Source organism: Poecilia mexicana, unplaced genomic scaffold (genome assembly GCF_051168715.1).
Source record: "Poecilia mexicana isolate PSO_F unplaced genomic scaffold, ASM5116871v1 scaffold_9, whole genome shotgun sequence".
Classification (NCBI taxonomy): Eukaryota; Metazoa; Chordata; class Actinopteri; order Cyprinodontiformes; family Poeciliidae; genus Poecilia; species Poecilia mexicana.
The window spans coordinates 2,357,078-2,379,000 of record NW_028263378.1 but is presented as its reverse complement, the minus strand read 5'-3'; the positions used below and the strand labels follow the sequence as shown (position 1 = coordinate 2,379,000).

The 21,923-nt window shown below is 36.5% G+C and overlaps 1 protein-coding gene across 2 annotated transcripts in view; it reads right to left on the bottom strand.

Annotated features, from left to right (window-relative positions):
• LOC106905990 (phospholipid-transporting ATPase ID-like) overlaps window positions 1–21,923 on the bottom strand; it is a 40,944-nt gene that overhangs the window by 18,143 nt on the left and 878 nt on the right. The window contains exons 2-5 of one of the 2 annotated variants that reach the window (XM_014971059.2): window positions 8,972–9,059; window positions 7,206–7,267; window positions 6,207–6,320; window positions 4,409–4,507 (exon numbers count right to left, since the gene is read on the bottom strand). In XM_014971059.2, the coding sequence (XP_014826545.2) occupies window positions 4,409–4,507; window positions 6,207–6,320; window positions 7,206–7,267; window positions 8,972–9,014 (318 nt within the window). In that variant the 5' untranslated portion in view covers window positions 9,015–9,059. Of the gene's footprint in view, window positions 1–4,408; window positions 4,508–6,206; window positions 6,321–7,205; window positions 7,268–8,971; window positions 13,277–21,923 lie in introns of those variants that run through there. The other variant, XM_014971060.2, reaches the window with a different exon arrangement.

The window sequence follows — 21,923 nt, the reverse complement described above, 5'->3', positions numbered from 1 at the left end:
ACTAACAAGAATAACTAACTTCTTGTTAGTCTAACTAACAGACTAACGAACAGAACGAATATGACGAACCGAACGGAGGGAGGAACGGAGGCAGCAGCGCTGCGGGGAAATAGTGACAAAGTAGTTCAGATGTAGGTGTCTCTGACGCAAACAATCAGTAAAATTAGTTTCACCACCACTGAGGTCATTTCACTGCATGATTCAGTGGGTGTGTCAACGACGAGCAACAGATACCAGTTCTATCTGTCATTCATCCAAGAAAGAGTCTCAGGAAGTCGACTGATGTCCAGAGACACTCCAGTCCTGACATTTCAAAATGAGAAGAGACGCTGCTTCCTGTTTGCTCTACGTTGTTTTTCCAAGGAGAAACTCCAGAGAGAGAGGGGTTCAGGATACAAAACGGAAACAAAAATGGAGTGGTGTCAGATTTTATCAGTTGTTTTTGGTAAAAAACCACAAACCATCCCGCTAGCGGAAGCAAGGCATTCTGGTACTTACCCAGAATGCCCTGCGCTGCAGCCCACTTCCTGCTCCTGGAGCGGTCTCCAATCTGCTTGGTGTTCACACGTCCATTCAAACCGCACCAGAGTTCACTTCAACCAAACCAAGATTTGGGTTTCTAGGCGGACCTCAGTTCACTTTTTTGGTCCACATCACCTCCCTAACCGAACCGGACTTTCTAGACAAACGGACTGGAGTTGGATTGAAGCGGACTAAACAGGGCTGGTGTGAACGCAGCCTGAGGAAGATAGTTGATCAGGTTTCTCGCTCAGGACATTACGTTTCTTTCTTCTACTTTATTTAACAGTAAAAAAGAGCAAGGGAAACTACATGTTTTATTTTCTGCACTACTAAATATGGTGCAGGAAATATGTGTAAAGGCCTTCGGGCCTAATATTAAGGCCTAGCAAATATAAGGTCAATATAAGGAAACACAGCTACTGATTCTCACCTCACAATCAGGTCCAAAATATTTGATCTAAGAAAGGTACCAATTATGTCACTGCAGAGAGAGCAGACTCTCATTCTTCTTCAAAGGGAAAAGAAAAAGGAAATATTTAAAAATTAGCCCAACATTAGGTGTATTACAGTTTAAGATGGTAAATGAATTTAAATATTTGGGGATACACATCTCACCAGATTTGGAATGGGTAGCTGCGACCAACTACAATCTCATATTAAATGAAGTAGACAATTCATTTGAAAGATGGATGTCTCTACCAATGTCTATGATTGGGAGAATAAATACAATAAAAATGAATATACTGCCCAAGTTACTTTACATATTTCAGAATGTTGCTCTTCCACCTCCTCCTGAATTCTTCTCCCAAATAAAGAAGAGGATGTTACGTTTTTTGTGGAACAACAGAAAATCCAGACTCCGTTTGTCTTTACTATTTCTCCCTTATGACCGTGGGGGCTTGAATTGCCCAAATTTTCACTTGTATTACTATGCTGTGCAGTTGAGATCTATGATGTTTTATTACAGTGATCAGTCGCCGCACTGGGTTGACATGGAGACTCAGGATTTAAAAGTGACTCTCCCCTCATACTTCTACTCAGATTCAGTATCAAAGCTTTTGAAACATACTAAAAATCCATTTCTTAAAAACATGATAAGCGTATGGAGAGATGTAAAAAAAAAATTTAATGAGCCACACTGCTTGTCTCTGTTCAGCCCAGTGTGGGGTAACCAATTCTTTGTACCCGGTAGAGCTGACTTAACCTTTAAAGCATGGAAAAACAAAGGACTCCAGATGATTCGGGATTTTTATGTATCAGACTCAGACATACTAATGAGTTTTCAGGATCTGCAACAAAAATTCCATCTAGATAAGAAACATTTCTTTAAATACCTTCAACTCAGAAACTTTATAAGAACGAGTCAAAATAACGTGCTGGCTAAACCTGCCAAATCAGCTTTGGAAAAAATGTTAACAAGGGATAGTTTAAAGGCAGGAATTATATCAGAGTTCTATCACTCACTGATGTTGCATATATCTGAGGGATCTCATGACAGACTTAATGCTTGGAAGGGTGATTTACAGTTAGAGTTATCTGGGGAAGAGTGGCAAACAGCATGCAAATTGGCCCATACCAGCTCTATCAACACTGCACTTAAAATGATCCAATTTAAATGGTTTATGTAACACCAGTGGACCTCAACAGATATAATGGGGAAATATCTGATGTATGTCCAAAGTGTACAGTGGATAGAGGAACTTGGATTCATTGTGTGTGGTACTGTAGGAGTATTATATTGTTTTGGAAAGAGGTAAAAGATGCAATTGAGGAAATTATTTCCAAACAAATAATTATGGATCCGAAGCTGTTTGTGTTTGGACTATGCCCAGAAAAACATAATTATACTAAAAACGAATTAATTTTTATAAACTTAGGTCTGCTTAATGCAAAAAGATGTATATCACTTTTCTGGGGGAAGCCCCATAGACCGACTATAAAACTGTGGTTGCAGCAGATGGCATCTACCCTCCCTCTGGAAAAGATTACATATGTATTAAAGCAGGGGTGTCAAACTCAATTTCACCGAGGGCCACTTCAGCATATTGGCCACCCTCAAAGGGCCACATTGACGGTACAAATCAGGAGTGCCCAGGTGCAGTCCTTCAGACTGCAACTTTTAGATGCATCCCTGCTAAAACACACCCCAGACAAAAGGTTGACTTCCCTCATTAGCAGCAACTCAGTTCTGTAGAGCCTTATAATGAGTAAATGATCCAGGTGTGTTAGAGAAGGAACGCATCTAAAGTTGCAGATGGTAGCTCTGGAAAAATAGACTTGGGCACCCCTAGCATAAAATGTATGAAAATACAATGTTAAAAATAAATTGAACCCCTCATATTGTTAAACAACTCTTTGGAGCTTCTGGTTAGGAAGCGCATTCAAAACCTTTGTTTGAAATGGCGCGTTAAATTCAAGTCTCCATTACAGACCAGAGAAAACTAAAGAGAATGCAACTTTGTGTTAATCCATTTGAGGAGCCGGCAGTTTATCTTGAGGAAATAAATGACGATGCAAAAGTTAATTAGATTGTAACATGCGCAGTGCGCTGCTCAACCACTGCGGAGGCAGTTACGTTACGCCACTGCGAAGAATTAAAAACCGCTGGGAGTAACTCATCCAGCGGATTTAACAAATGGAGCCTTCTGGGTTCACGTTACCTGGAGGAGCTGCAGACGTAACATCTGTCCGTTTCGGAGAAGCGAAAAAAAAAAAATCCTTAAAGCGCACACCGGACCGCGCAGGGTAAAACACTCAGAGTTCAGTTGATCTGTTTGGATCAGACAGATCCAACTGACTGATGAATTAGCGCAGATTTTTCTGCAGATGGGAACCAGGAGGAAGTGCGTTCAGACCCCAGCGGGTGAAGTGATGCTAATTTAAGTGAAGTCGCTTAATTTAATTTATTAAAAGTTATTGGGGCCTCAATCAGTGGTTTTTTTTGTCACTACGGAGAAAAATGTAGATGCATTTATCTGCTTAATTTGTGATGGGATCAGGATTCACGGTGAATATTCACTAAACCGCATAAAATGCGGCTAAATAGTCGATGTTAATATGATTGTAATTTCACGGATAAAAATAGTACAGGGCCAATTTTTTTTTTTTTTATGTTGTCGGTCAAGATAACGGATAACAAAAAAAGTCTAGCGCGACCTGCCGCCCTGACACCAACTCACACATCTTCATTCACAGTCTTACTTGTAGATCGATTTTTCTTTTCTTGGACGTTTTGATGTTAGCTTGTCGATGTCTCAGTTTTATTCGCTGGGAAAATCAATAAGCAGCTTAAGGTGACTCTGCTGCTCTCTAGTGGCGAGAAGCCGTAATGTTGGCTGGTAACAATCGGAATGCATTATGGGAGATGTAGTTTGTCGTCAATTCGTGCTCAAAACCTATTTTAAGTCAATCATGGACCTATAAAACGCTGGGGGGCCACATAAAATGACATGGCGGGCCACATGTGGCCCGCGGGCCTTGAGTTTGACACATGTGTATTAAAGGGTAAACAGAATCTGTTTGAATTCATATGGAATCCCTTTATTAGGTATGTTCAACATCTGAACTTCTTGGAGGACGACGCAAATGACTGAAGATTCTGCTCACTGCGGTTCCCAAAGAAAATTCTGTTAGAGGACATGCACTGCTGAAGTAAATATTTCAGTATACGGATGAGGTGTAGATTATGCGATGGGTTACATTGGAACTAAGAATGTGAGAGACATTTTGTTGTTTTTGTTCTGTGTTGTGTATTTCATTGTGACTTGAACCAAACTACTATTATTACTGGCATTCTTTGTTAAATGTTCAAGCGGTTTGTCTTAACTGTTAAAATTTCAATAAAGATATTTTGGGAGAAAAAGGAAATATTTGAAACTCTGCTTACGATGTCGTCAGTTGCGTCCTTAGCAGCGGTGACCGTCAGCACGAGGGCGAGAGGAACGACGGTGGTGAACCAGGACAGGGAGGAGATCTCAGGAATCAACTGGAAGCAGCAGACAACAGCTCATTCCTGCTCATATGTGCAGACAGTCCATCGCATAAACGTTGTTGCTCAGTTACAAGAACTTTCTAAACAAATGTATGAAACAATCATCCAAGAAAACTTATAAACTACATGCCTTCCCCTTAATTCACCATTTCAGAATATTTATTATAGATAAGACCAAAAATATTCACAACAAATTTAATTTTGAAACTCAGATTTCCTTTAAAAGAGCTTTCAGAATAAAGTGATAACTTTAATGCAATGAATCCAGGAAGAGTCAGGTTTAAATAACTCCTAACAGAGCGGTTTGTTATGTTGATTTTTCTTTCTGCAGATCGGCCGTTGCAGCTGGAGTAAAGTCGCCGCTTTGCTCACGATGAGGTAACTTCCTGCGCTGGATATCTCACTTCCTTAGTTTTCTGTGTGCTTTGTTTGCAGTGTCAGCCAGAGAAACTTCTCTCACTGAAAGCGAGAGTCGACATGTAAAGGCTGCGACTGGTTCGGGTTTCTGTTTGATTTCAAGTTGCTTGGCGACATTTCTGCTGCTTAGAGAAAAACAAACGTTGACAAAACGTCAGGATCTTTGAGACTTTTTCTGTTTTTCTTTCTTTATTTTCACTCCTCCTAGTAAACAGCCATATTCAATAATAACTTTTAAGCACATAGTAAACATATGTTTCACTAAGCCCAGGTTTCAGTATTAAAATATGTATTTTTTATTAGTCTGATATGCTATCTTTAATGTTGGGTTTTTATTATCTATAAGCAGAAAATCATCAAAACGTACAGAAACAAAGATTGTGTATATAACATTCTTAATTAATCTGAATTTATTGAACATAACTGCACACAAATGGAGCTCAAACTATTTCAATATCCTTTGGTTACCACCCCTGTTGCTGGTGTGCACTTTTTCCTTCCACTCAACTTTCTGTGAGTAAACTTTATATCCCGTTGTAATAAGTCAGGATGAGGAATCAAACTGCAGATCTTCACCAACAGAAGCAGGACTTTATCTACTGAGCTGCGACATGTAACGCTGTGGTAAGTTAGCATGTCAGGAAACCACAACCACATGTTTAATATTTAAAAAAAGCCTCTGCAATACTGCAAACTATGATGAAAAACATGCCTTAGACCTCGACTGACACAAAGAGATGAATTCAGTTCATTTTACTTCGACTAAGAGCAGTTTGGTTCATTCATATCACCAGTTTATGACAAATATCCAGTACTTTAGTAAAAACAGACAGAATTATTACATTTTAACTATTAAAATTTTGTACTATTAAAAATGTAATACTTTTTAATAGAAAAATTATTACATTTTTAATAATGAGCTAACTTGTAACCCAGAAATTGGCTTCACTCGAATAAGTTAAATTTTACAGCTGCATGTATTGGAAATTAAATTTACAACTATCCACTTTATTACCAATTGATCAGTTTAGTTTTTTTCTTCATCTCTCAGTGATTTAATAAAGAACAAAACAGTTTAGGGAAATATTTTCACCATTTGTAAATAAACCGAATTGAACTGAAACATATTTTAGCTGAAATTAAGTTGAACTGATTGAAGTTTGTTTCTCCTTACTAAAAAAAAATCAAATAAATGATAAGTGATGTTTAGACATGTGATGATCTTTTAAGTATGTTCAGTGAAGTCAGTGATGTTTGAGCTTGTGTTGGCTCCTACCTGCAGCACCAGCAGAACCAGGAAGTAGGCATTAGCAATCCTCTGGAACTGTTCGAACAGGTTGAGAGGAAGGAAGGTGAAGAAATTGTACTTGGAGGTCTTGATGGCGTTTGTCTGCAAAAAGTTAAAGTTCAAGAAAATCCAAGTTAAAAAGACGCCAGATATGTTTGGAGAGTCATAACTATCATTTTCTGTTCAGAAAGCAAATTAACATTGAAGGATATTATATTTAGATGTGATGGAACATTTGTAAAGAAATTCAGCCAAATTTCTGTTGAGAATATTCAACATATCCATAAGTATTCAGAATTCCTGATAATTTAATAATAAATCTGTTTCTTATTTCTCATTCTATTGATTACCGTATTTCTTGATTTAATGTTTTGCTGGTTTTTTCCACTGAGAGGCTGTGTTTATTTTTCTCACTATCCAAAGGATTTCCTTAAATCAGAAATCTAAGGAAGTAATTTGGGGTCTAAATATGTTGCTTTAGACCCAGGTGGCTCTTGTCAGGCAGCTGGAAGGTTTGTCACATTATCACTGGATCTTCGTGTTCACTACACCACCCACACACGGGACAGTTCTGTCCATAAATGCTTATGAGGGGAAATGAGTGTTTATTCCACAGTGAAGCAGTATGGAGGTTGGGTTCATGCAGTATCAGAGAACCGCCGTTCAATAAAATCTGTTTCATAGAAAACTTGAGGTTTGTTTGATCGTATCCTCGGCTTCGCCTCTAAAAAAGTGCAGGATTTGCCGCTGACTACAGCAGAGGTTTCTACCTTCAGCTCTCTGGCTGACATCCAGTCTCCTGATAACAACCAGAACCAGACACAAACAAATCAAGACATGCCTGAAATGGCTGTTTTCTCTGCATACATACAAAATACTCACTTCTGTCTTTAAAGTACACAGTGTTGAACTGACAAAAGCAGAAAACAATAGAACAAACACTCTGAAAACAGTGGGTACAGCATGCAGCGACTGCAGGCCACTTACTGCGTATTTAAAGGAGCGGTTGTACTCTCGGTCATTGGCTCTGAGTTTCCTCTCCAGCTCCGCTTTAGAAAGACAAAGAAACTATTATTGTAGGAGCATCATTTATAGAATGATGTTTAATGCAGAACAGATGTATAAAAGGCAGGAAACTCTTCAAAACAAACAGCAGCATAACGTTAAAGTCCAACCCTGGGACTTTAAAGATAATCGGTTTATTCATGTTGGCCAAGCAGTTCAACTTGGAAAAAAAAAACAAACACACACAATCCTAAATATTTCAAATGTTTTTTATTCTTCCCAAATTAATTGGCTTTTTGGAGGCTGAAAATATAAGAAAACTCACCATATTTTACAAACTTGTGTGAAATCTACAGATTTTAATGGTTTTACACAAATCACAGCAGATACAGGCCTACAGCCACTTATTTACCCTACTTTATCGTAGAGATATGGAAATTGGTACGCTTGAAGAATTTTTGAGAACCTACACAAAACTCTCTTGGACTCATGTTCTAAAACAAACAGGAAGTCGGCCATCTTGGATTGCAGTGCGATTCTGATGGATTTTGACCCGTTTTGGAAGTTTTTAGTCTCTCCTCCTCAGAGATTTTGATTGATCTGCTTGAAATTTGGTGAATTTGCTCAAAAGTTACAGGAAATCTGAAATTATTAAAATTCTGACTTTTTGTGCATGGTGAAGAGGCGTGGCCAGGCCTCAAACTTTGACTAGACACCATAATAATAATAACTGCTATAACTCCTACATTAAAAGTCGCAGAGGTTTGAAACCTGCTGTGATTGGTTTTCAGCAGATCCTGGCAAAACAAACTGATCCAATGCTGACATCACCAAGCCCCGCCCCCTGGCAACAGGAAGTGTAATGTTTTACTGTGAAAGGTCTGTCTGACTCCACATCGAACTGGTGAGAGAAAACCAGTTGGTGTAACTTTATGTAATACCTACTTCATCTGACTCTCATTAAGAAGGAATAATAACAGGATTCATTTGGCCCAAAAGTCGTAATTTAGATTTATTTGGACTTTTCCAGCTCTTCCCTCAAACCTACAGTAATGAGATCAGGGCTTTGCTTTGGCAAATACAAAACATTGACTTTGTTGTTGCTAAGCCACTTTGAAGCTAATCTGTTGGTACACTTTGAGTCATTGTCTGTTTTAAATACCCCTGTGAGCCCAAGATTACACTTCTTGAGATGAAGCTTTAATATTTCCACATATTTTTTCTCCCTTTGGCAGCAAACTCACCCACGCAGCATGACGCTGCCACACCCAAACTTCACCGTGGAGAACGGCGCTTCCAGGATTGGGATCTCATTTTTATTTCACCTTATTTAAGGATTATTATGGCCAAATGCTTTAATTTTAGTTTCATAAAAACAGGCAACGTTTCTCAGGTTTTTGTTGGTTTTTGGATTGAGTTGGTAATTCTTTAGTGTTTAGAAACGTTTTAAGAATCCATTCTGCAGTTATTTTGTTTGTTTTAAGTATTGAACATTTTACAGAAACTAGATTTCAAAGGTTTTGAAAGATTTATAAACTTATAGCTGTTTTATTTTGTTAGGTTAACAGTGTCGGCACATAATGTGAAGATCAAATGTGGCAAAAAGAAAATCTGTGAATGTGTCCGTGTTAAGTTCAGGCATTTATTTAGTAAATTAATAATGACACAAACATCCACAGCAAAATAAACTCCATGTCAAAGAAAAAATGCTAAATTACTGAAATATGTGTAGAAACTTTTGGGCTCACCTCCCTCAGTCTTTGGGAAACAATCCAACCCAAAGAACGACATCTTCTCTTCCTCTTCCTCCGTCTGTTATCTCTCCATCATAACAATCTGAGGAGGAAACAGACATCAAATAAAAATTCATTAATTACATTCATTAAATGAGGGAAATCAGTCTTAATTCTGTATAACTTTTATTAAAAATAAGTTACTGCGGCTTTAAGCCGAACGTTTGCTGATGTTGATGCTCCCGTTTGCCAGCTGCTCCGTCTTTACAACCTTTTCCATAATGTGCTTCATGAGCTCATCGTTTCCAAGAGGGAACCTTTAAATTTTCCAATCTGCAGCCTCATTTCTGACCTAAACAAGCCGTTAAAGGTCTAGACGTTTAAATGTCACAGTTTTTGTCAAAGGGAGTAAATACAATCCCAGTTTACGCTGGTTTGATCAAGAAGCAATAAATCAATTAATCACATGATAAATTAAAAAGAGTTCAATAATTTCCATTTGCATGATTTAAAGTTTTTTTATTTATTGTTTTTCTCTTTCAAAAAATGTCTTCAGTCTGGTGTTTTGGTCTCTATTAGCCTTTTATTGAAGAGTAATTTATTTTACAGAGACTTCAAATTCATTTTATATATTGTTTCTGTTTTGTTTATTTATTTTGGATATCTAAAATGTCTCCAGTTCCAGTGTTAGATATTTATTATAATGTAAAGTTTATTAATGTATCTGTGCCTTGTGCATTTTTGGTATAAACATGTTTGTTGATGTAAATCTGTCTTTCTTTTAGTCTGTTTTCATTGATTTATTTTTATTTCACTTATTTTTGTATTTATATTAGTTTATGCAGTATATTTATAATTGTATTAATTATTTTATTTTATTAAATTTTTTATTTTAGTTTATTTTTTTAAATATTTTTTTTATTTTATTTTATTATTTATTTTTATATATTTTTTATTTATTATTTTTGAGGTATTTTGCACGTACTCTGTTCCTGAACACATGCATTTTGAAGTTCAACATTATTGCACCCTGACATTTGTAAACACTTTTATTCTGTATGAAAAAATATAAAAAATTGGAGTAAGAAGAAGCGGGTAAACAGCCAGAACTTACTTAAGAGGAGAATTACTTCAAAATATTCTTACACTAGTAGAAGTAAAAGTGCAGTAAAACTTCAAGAAGTAATGTTCTTTCACAAAGTTACTGAAGTGAATAAAACATAACCCACTGCCACTGTGGTAATGACATGTTAATAAACTCATAATGTTGTTAAACGGGAACAACTTTAACTTGTTTCCTCAGCTAAACTGTTTCTAATCACATAAACCAGAGCAACCAGGAAAAACAGAGACTATAAAACTCTGAATTAAAGAGACAAACGAGTCCAGGAGTGAGGAAACAAACTTTCAGGTCTTTTGGAAATCAACTTTTACTTTCCAGGATGATGTCAGAAAGTGAGCTATAAATATCGGCCGTGTTAGTTTGCAGAAGAATGTGGGTGTTTCAGCAGGCTGGAAACGCTCGGCAGCAGCCGGTGTGGGAAAGGCGGCTTTTTAAAAATGTCACAGAGCAACTGGAAAAAACTACCGGAGAAGTCCAGAAACGTCAGTAAAGGCAGTTTAACGTAGGTTGTGAAATCTGGGCTTCACTGATGTGAGGAACAAGAGAAAGAAACAAACTAAACGGATCCTTTGATTAAACCAGCGTCAGTCTGGATCAGGGGTTTGCAACCTGCATGTTTAAAACAGAAATGTATAACAAATGTTGGTTTAACGATTTGTATAATCGTATAATAAATTGATTTTTCACGACAGAATGACACTAAAAATACGAATTACATGGTTTAGATCTTTTTTGTCATTAAGTTGGAAACTGATTTTTTTTTTCATTTTCATAAATCTCATACAGAAGAAAATGCATCCATCTTATTTTATGCAAAAAATTTACATTAATCTTTATTTTAAAACCTAAAAACAGAAATAAAATGGGGTTTTCTAAAAATGATAACACATTTATTTTAAAAAAATATGATGGATATTTATCAAACATGTAATTTAAGGTAATGTAACATTTGCAGCTCTTATGTAGCTGCACTAAAAGCAAATATATCTCTTATGATTCATGTGAATTTAATGAAAATGAAATGAGGCCTTTGTGGCCCTTTAACAGAGTTAATAAGGCTAAAATAAACTAAAGTGACTTTTAATTTAAAGTTTAGGCTTTAAATTTGTTTTACCTGCAGGGATTTCTGCTGGCATGAAAACATGAATTGATTAAAACGTTTTATAATTTGTTCAGACGGCGCAATGACAGCCTGATTTAAAAGAATGAACTGGACTGGAGGAAATCAGATTTTCTTGTTTGCTCTTTTGTGACACATATCTGACATTTTCACATTCAAAAATATGGATTTGTGCCACTTAATGTGATTCTTTTCCATTTTCTTATTGTTTTTTTAAGCTTCCTGTCTCATTTCAGAATGAAATTTATTTTAAATCAAAATCTTTTGTGGATAATTTCAGTTTAATTTTAAATGGCTAGAAGCCAACAACATACACACAATAAAACATCCTCATTAAAATCTCAGGCCTGTATTGTGAACCAGAGCAGCAGTTTGGAACAAATTTGAATCTTCAGACAGTTTGGCGATGAGCTGCAAACCGTTTCACATTTGGCTTCAAACCGCAGAGAAGAAGAAGAAGAAGTGGGCAGAGCCAGAGTTTGAGGTTTGGGTTAAACCACCTTCACCAGTCACAGAGAGTCGCTGGCCTACTTATTTCTGCTTTTTGTTCTTTTTAACACGTACTTGAACCCATCAGGTAAAAAAAATGCAAGAAATGTGTTCCGGTTGGCGGATGAGGAGAAGTGGGCGGCTTACGCTAAAACTTAAACAGTGAAAGTTTCAAATCTGCTTCTTTATTCTGTCTGATAAGATCCCACATTACTGCCCCTCCCCTGCCTGTTGCTGACAGAGTCCAACTTAGTGACTTTGTCTTTATATTTTGTGACTTTTCAGACCCATTTAGTATTTTTCAAAACAGTGATCCCGATGCGGATCACAAAGGATGTAAACATTATTTATCATGTTGCCTAATAGTTTTTATTTCACCTAAACTGAAATAAACCCCTGAATGTGTTTGATGTGCCACTGATTGCAGGTCTGATTTATGTATTGAAAGTTCAGGTATTTACATTGTTAAATTATATCATAATGTTTGCTTGTAGTTCTAAAAATATTTCAGAGGGGCAGTATTATGTATTTTCCAGTGATATTTTATAGCACAACCAAGTACCTATGCTGCCTTCAGTTGTTATACAAATGCTGTATATCAAATATGATTTAAAGTAATTTTTACTTTGTAATTTAACGCCTTTTAATTGGGCCTCTGTCTCTTTAAAAACTCCTGCCCTTTCTGAAGCTCTGCCTTCAGGAAGTCAGCACAACATGGCTCCTTATTAACCCTTTAACAATGTTTTTACCAGCGTTTAACTGAGCAGCAGCTCCTATCATGAGCTGAGAAGATCCACCAAGTGTTTGCTAATTGCTGCAGGCTAGTCTGAAGGAGCTGAGTGGAGAGCTGCTCTGTGAGGTGGAAGCTCAGTAGCTTGGAAACTGCAGCTCAGACAAAGAGCTACAGCCTCGAAGGCGGGGCTAGGTCCACCCAGGCATTTAACGCTGAGTGGTTGCCATGGAGATTAAATGATTCCTCAAACATGCATGAAAGAATCAAAGCAACACTCCAGGTTTGTTCTTGATGAAAGAATAACATCATAACATGATGGAAAACTCAAAACATGTCTATTTTATATAAGTCTGTCCCTTTAAGCATATTTCAAATCACTTTTTATGAATTAAAAAAACTGAACCAAATTGATACCGGATTGTTTTGGAGTCAAGAACTCAAACTAGATCATAATTTAGTTTGTCATAATATGACATTAATCTCCAACATAGCCGGAAAAAACAAACAAAAAAAATATTAAAGTGTTGCAATGGCCTAGTCAAAGCCCAGATCTCAACATGACAAAAATTTCCATTGATGTTTGTGTTACAGAAGCTGGTTTTCACTTGGAAACTGTTTTTCTGATGAATAATAATGATGTCACAAAAGTTCTTACAACTTTATTAAATTACGTCATCTATAATCTGACTGAGAGGAAAATATAAAAATACACATGTAACCGCAGTTTTTTATCTTTTACAGGAATACTACCTTACATCCGTATTAAAGTCGACAGAACGGTAAAGAAAAAGGCAATTAATATGAAACGAAATGCAGTTTTCTTGTGATTTAAGCCCAGACATGAGTGTTTTCTTCTAGGTGCGTGCGTCATCATCTCATATGTTTTACCTAAGATGTAACCATAATTATCATACATCACGCCTCTTACTTTGGAAAGTCCTAACCTTTAATTTCAGACATGCAGATTTGAATATGTATATAAGAAAACTAAACAAAAATAACCTATTTAATTTTTTGAGCACTTTCTGAGTGAATAACTCCTTTTTTGTTATTTTTGGCACACAAAGGTGGGTAACAGTATCGCCGAGTCAGAGTCACCTGTGACTGGCTTCACAGGTCAGAGGTCATGCTCATGAATGGTGGTGTTGTCCCATTGCGGATCTCTTGTTTCTACGCTGCACACAGGGCTCCTTCATCGAAACCGACGGGAAAGCAGTTTTCTTCGAAGCGTGTGAGCACTGAAGAGTCATTAGCTGCTACGACGTTGACAGAAAGGACTTCTTCCAGATAAACTGAGCAAAAACAACAGATGCCACAGGCGTCCTGTCGTTCGCAGCATCTATGTGTCTTTTCTTCCTGAAGGTTATCAGATTTCCTTTGACTTTGCTTCTGAGAAGCTAAAACCAATAAAGCCTATTGTTCTGATTTGCAAACTGATGTTCTTCATCCTGAGTTAGTCTGAAAGTGATGGTGGTTTAGTTTGAGGTAAACACAGCAGATTGTCAACTAAAAGGTCTTTCAGCTTCAAACAAACTCATCTAGGACTAATGGTGCATTCACACCAGCTCGGTTTAGTCCGCTTTAATCCAGCTCCAGTCCGGTTTGGGGAGGCGTGGACGGGTAATCGAACTCTGGTCCGCCTAAAAGCCCCAGCCTCTGTTCGCTTGAAGTGAACTCTGGTTCGGTTTGAATACATATATGAACATCAAGTGGACGAGAAACTGCTCCAAAAGCAGGAAGTAGACTACAGCGCACGGCATTCTGGGTAAATATAGCCAAACGTACGAGTCTATTGCTAGAAGACTCGCAGTCTTTTACCAAAGATAAAAGAGAAATCCTACAGTAGCTAAAATCTGATGCTACTCCAATTTTGTTTACATTTTATAAAAGTTAGCTTAGCTTAACCAATTCTCTTATTGGGTAAAATGAGCTAACAGGAAATGTCCAGAGCAATAAAACTCACAAATTCTCCTTCTTAGGTGCACTCACTGCAGCTCCATTTATTCTGCTTCAATCCAACTCCAGTCCGTTTGTTTTGAGAGTCCGGTTTACTTGGGGAGATGTGAATGTGTAATCAAATTCTGATGTGGACCAAAAAAAGTGAACTGTGGACTGCCTATAATTCTAGGTCTTAGTTCAGTTCAAATGAACTCTGATTCGATTCATAATCTTAAGTGAACACCAACCGGACAACCAGGAAATGGCCTTCAGCACTGGGCATTCTGGGTAAACGCAGCCAAAACAAACGTGAGGCTAGCGCTAGCAGAAGAGATGGCTCGTGTTTGTTTTTTTTGCCAAAAACAGAAGAAAATTCCTATAACTGCTAAAATCTGGACCTCCTGGAGATGCTGATTTAAATTTTTAGCAGGACTTTGCTGAACTCAACTTCAGGGCAGGATCGACCAAAAATAAAAATAACCTCCAAAGAAAAATATTTCTGCTTTGATTTGAATATCAATCAAAACTTACCAATAAATGTGAAAACTATTTTGTTTGTTTTGATCTTTGCTTTATAATTTCATTGTTTTTTGGTTTTGCACTCTGTACTAAAGTTTGTTTGAGTAATTTAAGAAATCCTGCTTCCGTCTCCCCATGCTAACCTGGTCATAAATGTATTTAACTTCCTGATCCAAGTGAAGTTAAACAGAAGTTGTTTGAAGGTATTTTCCAACAGAGGACCAATCAGAGAGCGAGCTGCAGAAGGAGATAAGAGCCTGAGGACAGCGGCAGCGTTTCCAGCTGGTTCCCAGTAAACAGAAATCTGTTTTTTAGAAAAGTGCAACAAGGCGAGAGGCGAGAAGCTGGTGTTGATGGGATGTTAATGGTTCCAGTAAACTGTGGACCGCTGGACATGTTTAAGGTTTCCATCCTCTATTGGAAAACCAGTCTTTGTTTTTTTTACTGTGGTTCTGATTTCACAACTTCAAATGTTGATTTCAAACATCTGGTTTTATATAAGAAATGTGAGTTTGTGCATTTCTCTACATTTAATTATTTGCTTCTCAAGCCTCTAAGAACTGCAACAAATAAAGTTGTTTTATTTCAGTGGAACGACGAAACGTGAAATTACCCATAAAACGTGCAACAGGTTCCCTGATCCACGTCAAACTGAAACACAAGGGTTACAAAAGCACATGTTCTTAACTTTAATGTTATTTCTAATAAAAGAAAATCTAAACAAGATCCTGCTGTTTGCTGATGCATTTAGAGTCCAAAATAAAAGTAGCAGTTTTTAAATTTATGCTGTATTTTTCTCTTTTCAGATTTTGATTGATTTTGCTCATGGTAAATTTTAATCTTTTTACAGATTTTCCTGTCACATTAGAAATATTTCTTCTGTTTACGTTTGGCATGTTTAAAGTTGAACCAGAACATTTATTAACAATAACTTCAAACATGAACCTGCCAGTTTGATGAAAGTGAAGATTCACACGATAACAGCGTTAGATTTAAGTGTTTCAAACTTGGATGATTTCTTCCATATCTGGAATAAACCTTGGAAATCTGAAACGTGTTCAGCCTCTTGCTTGGGTTTTCTGCTGCGTCTCCGTCAACAACTACTTCATTTATCAGAGATTTTGCCAAAAATAGCAGCAGCCATGCTGAAACTCTCTGAGCCTTTTGGTTTGTAGGATCAGAGACGACGCGATTATTTAAATAGTTGATCAGCAGGACGATGAACTCCAGCAGCAACCTTTAGACTTCTGTTATTTGGGTTTTATTCTGCTGGCTTTCATAAAGCTGTTTGGGAGTATTACACCAGTTTTTCAAGTTATTATTTCCACTTCATTCTCAGTGTTTTGAAATCTAATTTTAACTGCATTCTCTATGTTTCAGCTTCATCTGGACTCGAACCGTAAATGACTAAAACTTCAGCAGAAAAAGTGTTAACTTAAATAACCAAACTCTTTCTTCCTTCATGTTTTCTGTTTTGTTTGAACGGTTGGATTAATATCCTAACACAGTAGCATAAAAGCGTGATTCAACCTGGAAGTTCAGCCTCTGCATGCTTCTCTCCATAAATCTATTACAGTAAGAGGACAATAGCAGGAAGAAGTGATGAAAGGGAGAACTTCCTTTTAGCGATAGTTTGGCAAGAACAGACGGAAGTTATTTTTTTAAAAAGGAGCCAATTCTGATGAATTCCCAACTAAATAAATCAACCAACCACTTTCAAACTTCCAAGGAAATGTTTCTTTCTCCAGCTTTACTCACAGCATTTCTGATAACTTTGGTTACACTTTGAGCAAACAATGGTGAAGTTTTGGTCATAAACTGCAAAAATAAAAGGTAAACATCTGATAAAATATGAACTAACCACAAATTTATCTCATTTTTCTCTTCCAATCTAAACTCGTCCTTCGTCTTACATCATTGCTCCTTTTTTTCATGTTTCTGTTTTTTTATCAGTGGATTTATCCATAAAAATAATAAATAAAGTAATGTTGGTGTTTTAGGAAAGCAGAAAATAATCTGTGGAACTTGTTTCTATAATTTGTTGGGTTTTGTTTAACGTTAACATTCAGCAGACGTGTTTGAATTGACTGGCTGTTAAAGTTCCTGCTTTGTTTCAACCATCAGACATAAAAATGTTTATTATCTTCTGTTCGTTATCACAGCAGCTGTTAAGAGGGAACATCAGGCACACAGAAAAACACAGAGGCTCTCTTCAACACAGCTTTTATCTCAGACGTTCCTCCTGTTTCACACTTTTCCCACCAGTCGACTGAAATCTCAACTACTGTTATTCACATTCCTGCACTTATTTAATGTACTTTTACATGTTTTAGTGTTTTATTGTTTTTCACCCTGATCGTTGGCGAGCCAACAGAAACACTGTTTGTTGTTTCCTATTAGATGTGCTAATAGTGGCTAATTTTTAGCTAACTATGAAGATGCTTAGCACACTTAGCTTCCCCTAAATTCATTCTACAGCACTAATTTACTTGGCTGTTTTGTAAACTTTAAGTTAATTTTTTTATATATATTCATGCTCTTATTTTGAAGTAGGTGAAGACTGTTTATTCAAACAAGACAAGAACAAAAAAAAATACGGTTAGTACAGAACAAGTTATAAACATGAAACAACATTTAAGGGCATAATAGAATATGTAACTTACAAAGTCAAAATTAAATTGGTGCTCAAAGGTTGCAGTCCTTCAGGGGCAGATTTTATCTGAATTAAAGGTAATGCTTTAGCAGTAGCTTCCACTAAACACTATGTTGGCGTAGCGCTTCAGCGTTACATCAAACAAATATGTAACATAATAAATAGCACTGAATGCAAACCATAAGTAAGTCATTGTTGTTTTTAGTCATAGTATTTATTAACAGTTTTAAGCTGAAATGTGATGATTTTTGGGAAGTTTTTTCCTACATAAAAGCCAGAAGACAAAGCGTTAGCTTAGTTCATATTTGTGCCACTTTCTGTTTTGCAAAAAACTTGCAGTAGCAGAGAAAATGCAGAGATGAGTCAAAAGTTTAAACTGCAGAATATTTTCGATTTCAGCTACAGCCGCAGTTCAACCACAGACAGTTTTATACCTCAACCAGAAACTCTGAAGTTTGGTTGGGAAGAAAACCACTGCTGATGGTACAGACTTACTGATCCAGGTCATTCATTTTCTTTACCCTCGACTATCCCTCTGTCTATCATCTGTACCTGCCTTCAGTTCTAAACCTGAAGCATTTTATAACTTCAGTTACTATAAAAATGCTGTATATGTCAAATATAACAGAAATTTGAGTTTATAACTTAACAGGTTGAAATTGGGCCTCCGTCTCTTTAAGAAACTCCTGATCTTTATGAAACTTCAGGAAGTCATCATAACATGGCTCCTCTATTAACCCTTTCACAACGTTTTTACCAGCTTTGTGTGTGAAGTTGATTTTTTTGACTTGTCTATGAAATGGTTAAAATGACCAAATAAATAAATTCAATCATCCATGGTCTTCCTGATGTTATCTATTTTATCTATTTATTTTTGATTGCACATATTATTTCTTATACATTTCTTGCACAAATTGCAAAAGTTTGTACTTTATTTATGCAGACTCCCATTTTTTTATCTTATTTTGTTCTAGTTTATTATTTTATCATTTTTTATAGTTTATACATTTAGTTTCTGATGGTAATTTTGTTCTGCATTGCATCTCTGATGTTACGTTGTTGACAATGATGATAATCTGAATTTGTCCTCGTTATCTCCATGTTTGAGGGTTCAGCCAATCAGCGCTAAGGAAGATAAATGCTGCTCACTGATTGGTTCCTTTCCAAACACCAATGAATAGCATGTCAAGTAGCATTATCTGTTCCCAGGATGTATATTCTTTCAAATATTTTAGAAAAAAATCCACAAATACACAAACTTTCACGATATAGTATCAATCAATCAATCAATCAAATTTTATTTGTATATCACATTTCAGCAGCAAGGCATTTCAAGGTGCCTTACATATTTAAAAAACAAAATAAAAACAGCATGTGACATAGTAGAATCCTTTTTTCATGTTTTGTCTTTGCTTTCATTTAATAAATAATGAAAGTTGGAACAAGTTCTGTTTTTGTGCACCTGAAGTTCAATTTAAGTAGAGTAGGAACCTAGAAAGATAAATGCCATTCTTGTAATATTTTGATATTTAAAGGTAAAGAGGTGAAAGAAGTAAGGAAGAAAACAGAATTTAATTGCGGAATGATGTTTATTTATGAGATTCTCAGATTTCTGTGTTTCTTGAACTCGTCAATCATTATGTGTAGATCTGAGCCCAAATTGATTCAACCTCACCAGGAACGAGGCTGAACAAACACTGTGAATCACATCGGGCTGTTTGTGAAGGTTTTTCAAGGTCTCTGCATGTTACTGATTAATGTCAGTCCTCCTCCAACTGGGAGTAAATAAGTAAACACAGAATTAAAATGTCCTGGAAGCTGACTCCAAACCAGCAACTTGTCATTTTTAGAAAACTCTCCATAAACCGGGGCTGGTTTGTGACTCTGAAGACCAGAGATGCTCACACAGATTTAGGTTTTAATTTGTTAGTAAAACTAAAGAGTGAAGCAGTGACCTGAACAGGAGCCTGACAGAAATTAGCAGAGCAGGAGTTGGAAAACGAGGTGCTGTTATGACAGAACGAAGGCTTTGAGACCGAGCGCCGAACAAAAAGACCCAAAACAATCAACCTCTGAATTATTCACCTGACCTCTCAGGTCACAATAGCCACTCCTCTTCTCATCTTACCCCATAAAAAGCTAACAGTTTGATTGACCTCCTAAAACTATTTTCTCTGTTCATTTCAAACAATCAGATCCTTAAAAGTAAATTTTGGTGCAAATATGGACATTTAGATTTTCAAACATTTTTTATCTCCTCAGTTAAGCTGGAATCATTTAAGAGGTTGACATGGGATGAAACTCACTGATTATTCAGTTACTATTAATTTGACCACTTGGGGGCGCTCATAGAGGGTGTGTATAAGGGCATTTTCACACCTACTCCATTAGATTTAGTTCGTCTGTGGACCAAAATCGCAAAACTGATCACATTTTCAGTTCATTTTTCATCTCAGAGTCAAACCAACCAAACCTTTTGAAAAGGTTGTTCCCCTCCTCACCTGAGGGGGCGCTGCACCAAGAACCACTAAAGGAAATGACATAAAAACCTCTGAGGAAGACATTGAGGGCAACTTCCTCCTTCACAAAATGTAAACTGGAGTGGCGTCAGATTCTGGTGGTTGTTTGTCTCCGGTAAAAGGCTGCGACACATTTCTTCTGCTAGCGCTAGCCGCTGGCGTTTATTTTGGTTGTATTTACCCAGAATGCCCTGAGGTGTAGTCTGCTTCCTAGTTTTTCGCTTGGTGTTCACATAGGCATTCAAACCACATGAGAGTTCACTTCAGCTGATCTGAGACCAATAATTTTAGACAAACCAAAGTTTGCATCAGTTTGAGTATGTTTCACAGCTCAGACGAACCGGTTGACTGCATAAACAAACTAGAGTTGGAATAAAGCAGATTAAACAGGACTGGTGTGAATGTTTGTCAGTTTTATTACTCATAAACTGACAAACATTTCCTGTCCTCTCATTTTACCCAATAGAAGAGATTCGACTAAGCTAAGCTAAACTTTACTATAAAATTTCTATTTTTATCATGTTTAGTTGCTTTGTCTTACTTTATTGTTTCAATAACAGATCATCACTTCTTCATCATTTGGATCCACCTAAAATTTGGTTGGTGATAACAGAAATTGGGAACTTCTTGCCAACTGCCAGCTACCACAACGCTAAAAAAAGACTCAGCAAACAACAAAGAACTCACTCTCAATGAGAACAGGTTTAGTCTGCGGCAGGAAACTGGAGGAGTTCGTTTCTGCAAAGAAACAATTTCATCACCAACCACAAAGTCTGATTATTTATTTGGCTTTTAGGACGTTCTCTTTGAATCACAGGAAATAACATCAGTTTGTTGCCAGTAAAACAACAAATAAAAGGAGCCTCAAATTATTTCCAGAAATTATAACTGTTTAATTGTCTTTTTTAACAGTTTGGAGACAATTTGTAATGACTTTGTGTGTGAAATGAAGCTGAAACGGTGTAACTGAACTGGTTCATCTGCTTCACTAAAGCAAACTTTTAAATGTTGTAAGAAGCTAAAGAAAAACACGGAGAGCCTCAAGGTTATGTATTCGAGCCTTTTTGTTAAATGATGAACATTAACATTGATAATTATGTCTAATTGAAACCATGTTGCTGTTTTGTTTCCTTAAAATAAGATTGTACCTCAATCAAGCACAGCTTAGCGTAGAAAAGGTTTTAAAATATTCAGTCACAGTTTAATTGGTTCCCAAACTTTTCAGACTATAAAATAACAGAGCCAGATTGGCAACCCTCTGAAATTACATTTATTTATTTTCCTCTATTTATTTAAAATAAATATAAAAAGTCAAATATATATACATATTTTAAAAGTATTCATTTTATAAAACTTAATAAAAACATATATTACTGCACATTACTTAATGATACATTTATTTAAGATGTATTTATTTGTTTCATTTTGTCTACATGCATTACATCACATATGGTCCTGAAAGATTTTGTGACATCTAATGATCCTGCTGGGGCCCCGACCCACATTTTGGGAACCCCTGGTCTGTTTAATGAAAGCTACTTTGCCGAGCACTGCCTCTCAGCTGGCAGAAAGTAGCCTACCAGAAAGATGAGTGTCTTTGGAAATAGTTAAAGTAGTAAAAAAAATACAGCCATGATGATGGAACTAAGAGAAAATCACCCGTCACTCTTCAAAAAAAGGGTTCCTAATAAAGTGGCCGGTGCATTGTGGTATTTCCATTTAAAGTTATAAGAATCTCATACCAGCTAACACCTGCTAATGCATAATTATGCAAAAGACAGGAGTGCACTGATTGCAGTTTTCTGGCCAAACGTTTATAAACATAATACAGCTGCAACTAATACGATTAATCAATTAATCTGATTTTAAAAAG